The 10,395-nt window shown below is 33.6% G+C and overlaps 1 protein-coding gene across 3 annotated transcripts; it reads right to left on the bottom strand.

Moving 5' to 3' along the window:
- Nucleotides 1–1,607: 1,607 nt before the first annotated feature.
- On the bottom strand, nucleotides 1,608–10,192 carry LOC111989486 (putative 3'(2'),5'-bisphosphate nucleotidase, mitochondrial). 3 transcript variants are annotated; one of them, XM_065781554.1, is made up of 10 exons: nucleotides 9,883–10,192; nucleotides 9,646–9,742; nucleotides 9,100–9,202; nucleotides 7,963–8,174; nucleotides 7,618–7,677; nucleotides 6,065–6,453; nucleotides 3,687–3,765; nucleotides 3,554–3,604; nucleotides 2,906–3,079; nucleotides 1,608–2,189 (listed from the first exon to the last, which is right to left on the bottom strand). In XM_065781554.1, exons 1-9 carry the CDS (start codon nucleotides 10,008–10,010, stop codon nucleotides 2,930–2,932), a joined length of 1,269 nt encoding a protein of 422 aa, XP_065637626.1. In that variant the 5' UTR covers nucleotides 10,011–10,192; the 3' UTR covers nucleotides 1,608–2,189; nucleotides 2,906–2,929. The 3 variants fall into 3 exon arrangements, 2 of the variants coding, with proteins under 2 accessions (XP_065637626.1, XP_023877037.1); XM_024021269.2 differs by lacking the exon at nucleotides 1,608–2,189 and having other exon boundaries at nucleotides 2,751–3,079; nucleotides 9,883–10,191; XR_002880555.2 differs by lacking the exons at nucleotides 1,608–2,189; nucleotides 2,906–3,079 and having other exon boundaries at nucleotides 3,586–3,604; nucleotides 5,424–6,453.
- Nucleotides 10,193–10,395: the final 203 nt, after the last annotated feature.

Raw genomic sequence — 10,395 nt, 5'->3', positions numbered from 1 at the left:
GCTCTTGCTCAATTAGGTAATTGCTTGTCCAAAATTAGGGTTTGGGTTACCCAAAAAAATTGTCTACGTGTTACTGTTAGCGTTGACCTGCCGAAACATATTAATTTGGTAGATAATCTAAAAAAACAAAGACAAAAAAAACATGTTGTTCGTTTCCGTTGTGAGCTGGTTGATTGCTCCAACAAACTTTGAATAATTACGTGGGCCTTTTGTTTAGTTTGTGTCAAGGACATTTTTTTGAAAAAGAACAGTGTTCACGTAATTTAAGGCTATTTTCAGATACGAGATCCAAGGCTTGTGTGACAGAAGGGCCATTTTTATTATAATAAGCATTCCCGTGCATAATTTTTTTTAATTTATTTATTAATTGAGATTATCAAACATTCAAACCCACCCAATTTTTGTATAGAAGAAATAACACCTGGCCCCTATCAGTCATCGAGAACTTTCCCAAACTAGGTTTTTCTAATTAACCAATTATTTTTTTTTTTTTTAAATCCTAATTAACCTTGTGTTCAGCGTAAGCAATTTGGGACACATGCATATAGAAAAATTTGGGACACGTAGGGCTTAATTTTATTTTATTTTATAATTTTATTTTTTTTATGGGAATGGTATTGACATGAGCCTAGATTCACGAGATTTGAATATGACTACAGTAGATAAGTTCAAAACGTAGAAGTTTTTAATAGGATTTTTCTTTTGGTTGACTTCGCATGTAGATAAGTTCAAATGTTCAATCCATTTCTTACGCATTGATAGCTGATATTGGAGCATAATGCATATATTTGTGCGTTAACAGCAAGGGCATACCCAGGGAAGTTAATCATAGTTGTCAGGTTTTTGGATGCATGATTTGGCCTCTAAATGGCAAGCAGCCATTTCATGAAACAACATTTTATTAATGCTATCTGCAAAAAAAATTCTTGCAGACAAGTGCACAAATTTCATACACGGTTTAAGTTCCACCTCCGAAAAACAATGATACTATGAAATTTGCTCAAATTTGAAGTAATAATGTTAGGGGGTTGTTTCTTTCGCACTGTGTGTGTTTTTATAACTGAAAACGTGGGTTTAACTCATGTTTTCGATCTATAATAACATACTTATACCATGTGAAAAAGAATTTTAATATAACAATAATTTGCATAAAAGTAATGCTAATGATACTATAAATTTTACTACATAGATGATAAAGCTTACAAACTTATTTGTCATCAATTATTCAAAAAAAAAAATCATTAATAGGTTGTTGAAGCCCACTAATCACATTCATTGTCACGTCGGTTTCCAAGTTTTATATAATAAAAGTTTTTGTAGTACCTTTTGCATTATCCATTTGCATAGATTTTTCGCTAGCAATTTCATTTATTTACTGGAAATAAACAAATTATAATTACCAAAACAAAGGACATAAGCAAATTTACAATGGAAAGACCAGCTTATTAGAATATAGCGGCATTCGTGGGAGTAGATTGAACATATAGCCTGGCTTAGTTTCAAAATAACCCAAGCTTGGAGCCATCTGTACACAATTTCCAAACAATGATATTCCCGCAGGAACCCTTACGACCGATTGATGAACATCAAAAGGACAAAAACCATAATAACATAAGGTAAATGTAAATTGCTTCAGGTAATGTCTAGTATTAACATAATGAAAGACAATAAGAAATTGTCAAAAATCAGAATTACTGAATGAGGCTATTTCAAGTTTCAAAAATGACCCTTTTGAGTTGAAAATCCATATCTACATCTATGAAGACATTTCTTTGTCCATAAACAATTCTTCATTATGTGTAGACTATTCTCCATGAGCGTACCTATAGTTTCATATAACATGTTCCAACTTTGGCAGCCAATTTAATTTTCAATAAAATCGGTTTTTCCTGCACAGTTGCTTCCTATTGATCAATTAATAAAGTTACTGGTCTGCGGGCCATCGATTATGACTTAACACCTCCCATAATATGTCCATCGCGTCTCCATTATTACAGATTTAGATGCTAGCTATAAACTTCCCCGTTCTCTATGTTGCAAGAAATCTTTATTTTTATTTTTACTGGTAAGTTACACACGCAGCTAATATGTAAGAACTGCAGAGGAAACTTACCAGGGGAGGAGGCCAGTTGAACTAGAACTCATTAGCCAAGTTGCAAGAAATGTCTACATTGCTTCATTGCCAATTACTGCCCACAATATGATCTTTTCATCATAAGGGCATAACAAAAGGCTGAGATAAAATTTTAAAAATATGGACGATGTCAAAATTTTCATGGTCATTAGCAAAGTTTCATCCAGAGCTCCCATATGTGATTTTTTACAGCAAAATCCCAACTGAACTGATCATATGTTTATCAACTGAAAATACAAAGGAATATGTCCAATTTGATTTTGCATTAAGTTAACATTCGCTCTATAAACAAAATTAAAGAAGATTTAGTTGTGGATCTAAATAAAAGAAGATAGCTTGGGCTCCAAATTAGTAGGTCACAAACAGCCCAGTAAACAACACATAATTTCAATGGCAATAGCCTAACTAATGATATGTTCAAGTTTAATCAACTGAAAATTTGAAAATACAAAGGAATATTTTGAGTTTGACTTTGCATTAAGACAAATTTTTGGTATAAAAACAAATTTAAAGAAGATTTAGTATTGGCCCTTAAATAGTTGGCTAGTTTCTTGTATTACTTATGTATGTTTTCTTTTATTAGCTAGCTGAACTCGCCCAAGAAACTAGTAGACAATGAAAGAAAACTGAGCATGACTTTGTTATCTGATAACAGTGAACTAATACAATTGGTGTAACATTCCGCAAATTTTGCATTGCATGTGAATTGAACTAAGTATCAATTCAAGAATTGTTGAATCAAATGCTCAAAGGAAAAGGAAAAAAGAATACCACGATCAGGTAGGGGTCCACCCATCAAACATTTGATGAAACAGAAGAGATCTTATCCAGAATCTGATCGTGTAAGTTGCCATTAGTCACAAGGATTCCACCTGAAGGATATATAATCCTCCGTCCATCTTTATCTGCAGCAAGATCAACTTGACTCCCTTTCCAGTCAGTAACCTGATTTTTATTCAAATTTATTTATGTCATCAATATATATATTTTTTTGATAGGTAAAAAATTAATAAAATCTTCCTTTATATTGAATTTCTAGATCTTTGTAATTTTAGATGTTAATTGTTTGGTGGGGCTCTTTTTTATTATTTCAATATAATGTACGTTTTTTTTTTTTATATATATAATATATATACACGCATATATATATATATATATATACAATTGCGCACACACACTTATGTACAACGTTTGTCTTCTCACTTTATCTACTCTGTTAGACATGATTACACATTTCTTCCTAAATTAAGTTCCATTAAACTTTTCATATATATAGTTTGAAAACACTATGAATGTGAGAATAACAATGACATTGATGAAAAGAATTCTATTAGCAAATGTTATTATTATTATTTTTTTGGGGTTCAAAAAGTTTGATCAGTTTAGCTTATTTACGGTTTGAAAAGGAGTATTGCATACCTTTCCCCCTGCTTCGAGCACACATATTATGCCCACAGCATGATCCCAAATCTAAATTGTAGATAAGATCAGGAACTAAGTCATACAACCACAATATTTGCAAGAAATTGATATCTAGAAATCAATGTGATACCTTAATGCTTGTTTGAACTTTTCCTGAATGAATATAAACACCAGCCCTACCTGAAGCCACCATTAAATACTTGCATAAGCTGCATAAACCAAAAAGAATGTGTGACATACAAGTTAAAAAATTCACAAATCCATTAACAGGATGGTGTGATGATTCATATTTGATAGGCAGAGCAGAAGTTAAATAGCATACATGGAACAGAATAAGAAATTACGTGCCACAAGTCTTATTGAGATATCTGGACAACAAATCAAAACAGTAGGTCCTTATGACACTGAAAAATTGTAAATTAACTCGCAAAAAGAGTATGCAAGCCCGCTTTCTGCCAAGTCAGGAGCTAATTATCAGGGAGCACCTCAGATTTCAAGTTTAAAAACCAAGAGTAGAAAATACAATTTTTGTTGCATATGCTTTTGCTCTACTAAAGAATGCCAATGGCTTAGGCATTGGGACGTTGAGTGAAACTTAAATCCTTATGGAATTGAAGGCTGGCATTTTATTCCTTAGAAGGAGCAGTTGAGGATCCTAAGTAAAGAGCTCATTAATACAGAACAAAGTACTTAAAGCTCTTATGGTCTTGTTTTGGTACTTTCTTAGCACCAAAACAAGATTAGGAAAAGAGAGAAAAAAATCTAAAATGGTCACTGAAAATAGCAGTCAATTACCCAGTATTCACACCTTGAAATGTAGAATAATTTGATTTATGTTCTTCAAGAACTCTTTAGTTAGCAATATAACCAATGATAGGGCTAATTTGGGAATTTTGTGAAATTTTTGAGAATTTTTGTGGTGTCCCTAGTTTTATTAAGGGATTATTTCAGATTTTCCAAGTTGGGACACCATCTATATCAAGAGTTTACAAACATTTATTTTAGGTTTTTTTTTTTTTTCATTTTAGATATCAGTTGACATTTTGAATTTGGAATTTGGGTTTTATGAGTGAGAGTTTTGGGGATGTAATTGTGTTCTGCTGTAATTCTTGAAGCTACTGAAAAGGCTCCAGGAATGGTTCAAGACATTGAACTTTGAATGAAAATTTTCTTTAACTTGGTGGTGATTCCAAGCCCCTATAGGTGGTGAAGCCTAGGGTTTTGTATTCTGCCTCTTATTTTCTTTTTCTTTTTTCAAATACATTCTGCATTGAACACAAAACAGAGTAAGGAAAAAGGCTGACCATTGAATAAGTGAGCTAAAAGGAACTAGACAAAGACAAGACTTAAAAGATTACAAAAGTAATGGAAGACAGAAACAAAACAACCTGTATTTGTTGAAGCACACTATTGTCAGTATCTCTTTTAAGCCTTTCCTCAAATGAAGTAGAGAATCTTAAATTAGAAAGTTATTCTAAGCCTTAGAGGAACAAATTTTAATAGATGCATTGGTGAGAATGAAAATTACAAAAAACCAGTCAGTATTTCAGTGAAAGCAAGGAAATGTCTATGAGAAACAATTACAAAAGCCTAGAATTAGTTCCAGCATAAAATAAAATAATCAACACTAAGACAGTTTGGATGCATAGAGGGAAGATAAAAGGATGCGTGGAGAGAAGAAGTGAGTGCACAAAAAAGGAACCATAATTTATCAAACAAAAGAAAAACAAGAAAGAGTTTCAAATTAGTCATCATGCATAAAGCAAAGAATAGCATCAACATATGGAAAGAAAGACTTTAACCAGGATGATTCAATAGAAAAATTAAAGAACAAGAAAATAAAGATATAGAACCTAGAAGTTCGCACCTAAGCTTGTTTGGAGTCAACACCAAGCATTAGAAACCTCCAAGAGTTAGCACCTAAGGTTGACTGGAGTTGACAACAGACCATGGAGAACAATTTCAATAGAGATTTTATTTGTCAGAATATTCCCCCTTTCATAGGAGTACAATACTTTTCTCATATGGGAGTGCTAAATCCTAATTCTAACTGACATAGGAAAACTCTAATTGGCTTATATTATTAAATACCCTTGATGTTAAATAAAAATACTAATTAAGTACTAGGACCTAAAATAAAAAATACAGTTGACTCACAAAATAAAATAAAACTAAATAAAAATGAGATTTTTCTTGCACTTCCTGCATCAACCTCTAATTCAAATTCTACATAGGCAACTTGACACTGCAAAACCAAACTTTGGTTATGTAAACACAAGAAATAATCCTCCTATAAACAAAGGCAGCAAATTAAGTCCAATACATGCATGTGTATGTACAGTAGATGTTTTGTTTTGGATCTATGCATTGGTTGATGTTCATGTTGGCAGATAGAAGAACTCTGGCAATGAGTTAGCACCTTCTCGCAACAAATTAGCAATCAGGATTTCAAGTAGAAGCAGGTAAGTAGGAAGACATAGTTTTACTATTAATGAAACAAACATAAACCTTCCACAACATGTGGGCAGAAGAAGAATTTGATTATTCCCAGCACTGTCTGCAATTGTTGTGGCGCTGAATGTTGTTGACAGGGGAAATGAGTCCGATGATTGACTATCAGAAGCACAAAAGCGTGCCTCATGTATTAAGCAACATCCATCTACAAAGCATCTGGTCCAACCATTAATCATTTTGGTTGTGGCATACAGCATATCTGATAACCTCTTTGTCCAAACTCCACAACCAATATGAGCAATCATTATGATACCTGACCCAGCTAAGTTTTTTCTATTTTCCTGGACCTCAGTTGTAGATTCATTGGAAGAATCATACTGCCAGTTAGGGCAACCCATAACACCTAGTACAATCTCTCCTTCAACTACAAGAGCCAAACCTACCTGAAAAAATTAGGGAGTTCCTTGAGCAAAAATCAAGATATTAAGAAGGATACCCTTATAGGGAAAACAACGTACAATTTCCATAAAATGAATATATATCTTTGAAGAATATATTTTGGAACTTTTCTGTATAAATTATAAAAAATCTGTTCAATGTTGTTTATTTGAGACTAGCCCAAATGTTCAATTCCTTCTCTCTTGAAACAGAGAATCAATGAAACAACCATTATAGATAATAGATTGCATATAGAAGTGTTTTCTTAACCTTGTCATCATACAAAACATGCAATTACCCTTTTTTTAGTTTCGGAAATAGAAGTGTTTCTTGGTGAAAGTATCAATCAGCATCTATTTGATCATAGAAACCCACTTCATAGCTACCATCAATGTCCAAGAAGATGACACAAACTACCAATACCACAACAACTGATAATCACATATCCAACCCATTACAAGCATTAATTACAGAAAAGAGTTTTTATTGTCACTGTTCTTGTATCCAAAACCCATTTATTCAAAAGAAAAAAGTTTTATTAAAAAAAAAAAAAAAAACCAACAACAACTATAACAGAAACTATGCTATATGTAATTACAAATGTTATAAGCTCACTATCTATCTTACTTTTTAAATGTAAAGCACTCATAGTTCTTGAAGGATTAAATTTCATACTTCAGTCTTGAAATGATAAAAGCTATTATATCAACAAGTTGATTCTATTCTATCCACCAGCTGAACAGAATTCAAAACTTCATTTTCATGCACATATCTTATTATAACTTCTGATTTAAATTCAACTTAGTTTTACTCATGGTTTTAAAGACCATATTGGACTAGTTAGTCTGACTGGATCAACCACAAAGCGGGATCTATACTGGTCCAGTCCACATTCAAAAACCAGAAAAGGTCAAAAACTGATCAACTGGCAGTTCAACTGCCAAAACTGCAAACCAAAATTAGTTTCGATCAATCCTGACTTTCTTTTAATGTGTTTGGATGAGCTTATCTTCATCAAATTATTTTGTTTATTATGTAAGAGAACAGTTGTACCTTGAAAAAAGTGATGCTTTACATTCCATTTTAAGATGGAAATGAGCTGACCCAAACAGATGCAAGCAAATATTTCACAAACTTTAGAGCAACCTTTCTAAATTAGAAAGACTAACCACATATAAGGCCTCACTTCCTTTTAGAAATCCTCGTGTGCCATCTATGGGATCAAGTACCTGCATTGAGTTAACACCTCAATAGAAGTAAATAAAGTAAAAATCCAACCAAAATGCATATTATGAAGTCAAAAACTATGAAATTAATTAACACCTAAAAGGCCATAAAAGAGACTAAACTGAGAACCCCTTTCTGATAAGAAGCAGAATGTACCCTTAACCCACACTCATAGATCATATCATCATACAAGTTGCAAGTCAAGGAGTCCACAGATATATACCAACTAACACAAGCATGCAGGGTGAGTGATCATCCCAAACAGTATAAGAACTCGTTAAACCAACCCAATATGTGGCTGTCTTGGTTCCAAAGGTAAAAGCTTCCTTCCCTCCTCTGTCAATTGCCTTGAGCACGTCATCATGCGTCCATGGCTTATCTTCAGCACTTGCTTGACGAGTTACTGCCTTTACCACAGGATCTTCTAGATTATTTGAACGTACAAAGGCAGAGTCCTCTTCAGCCACCAAGGGAATAGAAGGGAACAGTTTGCCCAATTCTGTCACCATAATCACAAAAGGCAAATCAGTCATGCTTGGATTCTAGACAAAGAATTTTAAGATATCAACAAGTAAAAAATTTCTTTGACTTGGAGATTGCTTATTAGACAATCATATTATTCTTTTCTTATTAATACATTGTTTGATGAGCATTACAAATAGCACAATTTATGGTTATGTCACTCTCCAGTGTAAATCGCACGACGCTCTAAGACTTGTGATATGAGGCAAGGTGATGCCTAACTTAAGCAATATGCCCCTGTTTCTTCTCTCAGGGCTCTTTGTGCTTACGTTTATTGCTAAATCCACAGTCATAAGATGACAGGCTTAATATTATCATAGGGTCTGGTCTGTTGACTCTGTTCAGAATAACATTGCAATAATGACGCACCGAAGCAACATTTGCAATATTTGATAAACTCCCTAGTCCAAATGTGCATCAAATGGTACCATCATGAATAACCATCAATAAGAAATCATGATCACGAGTCAACATGTTTAACAGTCAAAGTGCAGGTTCAATTAGCTGGCATGGAGTAATTTTAGGGACATGAATATTAATCCACGCATATCAAATGTAGGAAATTTTACTCTTTCCATTTTGCCCACAAGTGCTCCAACATTGACAATAAAAAAATTTTAAATTCCAATTTTAAAACTAAGGTGATTACAAAATACCTTTATTTTTTTTGGGGGTATTGATAATGTAGAATTTAATCCCTATGGTGTCCACTTCATGATGATTGATCTTATTATCAGGCTAAGACACCAATTTTTGTATTCACACAAAACCATTCATGCAAGGACACCCAAAAAAAAAAATCAATGGTCTCTTCATATAATGTATCATAAATAAAATTTTCAATTAATAACAAGTATAAACAAACAAAAAGTCATAAGCAATGAGCATTTTCAGATAGCTACCCAAACTGACCAGAGCCTGCACCCCAAAATCTGCAACCGTGACCGGAGTCTGATCATTCTTTTCAAAAATCCGTCCATCACTCGAAAACAAAGATGATTTCACCTAAAAAAAAATTATAAATTACAATTTAATGACCATAAATAAAATCAATTAAAGAATAAGAAAAATAATAAACCAAAAAGTATTGTATGGTTCCCTAGAAAGTGTTAAAAAGAAAACAAAAAGTCTAATTCTCACGTCATTATGTAGAGCTTTTGAATTCTTTGATCCACATAATTTAAAATTTTTAAAAATAACAATAATAACAACAAGAACAATAACAAACACACACACACACACACAGAGCATCATATGGACCAGCATTTTTTCACAATAGAGTACTTGCTTCCAAAACCAATAATTTGCATTGTAGAAAAACAAGAAACAAGACGCAATAGAAGAAGCAGCAAAAAACGATTCAGAATGTTGCAACTTGTTTTTCCTTTCTGGCATTTTCTCAGTAACCAAACGGGCAATTAAGGAAGAGAGTAGAGAAAGGAAATTACGTCGACACAAAGATGACAAGCTCTCTCAACTACATCCACAGCAGCTTCGAGCTCTCTGTAATACTTTGCTTCCTGAATCGGAAATGGCAGACTCGCCCTGCAAAATTCACCAAACTATTCAAATTTTGTTTTTTCATATTTCTTTTTATAGAAAACAAATAAGTACTAGTAGTTAGCATAGTAAAGCAGAAGCTATATATATGTATGTATGTGAGGGGAGGAATAGAGTGCAGAGACCTTACAGTAAAGAGTCGTGCGCGACTGAGTGGAGAGGTAGTAGTGGTAGTGGATCTGCAACGATGGTGATGATGAGTGTGGATGAATCGGACGGCGGGGAATGGAGGAGCGTAGTAGAGGAGATTCATGGATGGAGTTTTAACGGTGGAGATTGTTGGATAGTGGAGGCGAGTCAGTGATAGTAGTGGCCACTGGGGAAGTGTAGGTGCTTGCTTTGGCTTGGAGTGTTTGCGGAGTTGAGAAGAGCGGAACGGGAGGGGGAGGAAATCTTAACGGTCCTTTTGGGCGCACTAGTTGGTTGGTTGGTTGGTTGGTGAGATTGGATATTATGCTAAATTCACACGTGTGGGATGAGGTTCAGCTAATTAACTAAAGGCTACGTTTGGTCAAAGGGAAGAGGAGGGAAGAAAATATGTGATTTTTTAAGAGAGTTTTAATATAAAGTGTCCTATCTTTGTCATCAGATTAAGACACCAAAGAATTTATCAATTGAGATAACTAGAACTCATAAAA

This window comes from Quercus suber, unplaced genomic scaffold (assembly GCF_002906115.3).
Source record: "Quercus suber isolate HL8 unplaced genomic scaffold, Cork oak 2.0 scaffold_270, whole genome shotgun sequence".
Lineage (NCBI taxonomy): Eukaryota > Viridiplantae > Streptophyta > Magnoliopsida > Fagales > Fagaceae > Quercus > Quercus suber.
Note: the sequence above shows the minus strand (reverse complement) of the source record. Positions and strands in the feature narration are given on the sequence as shown.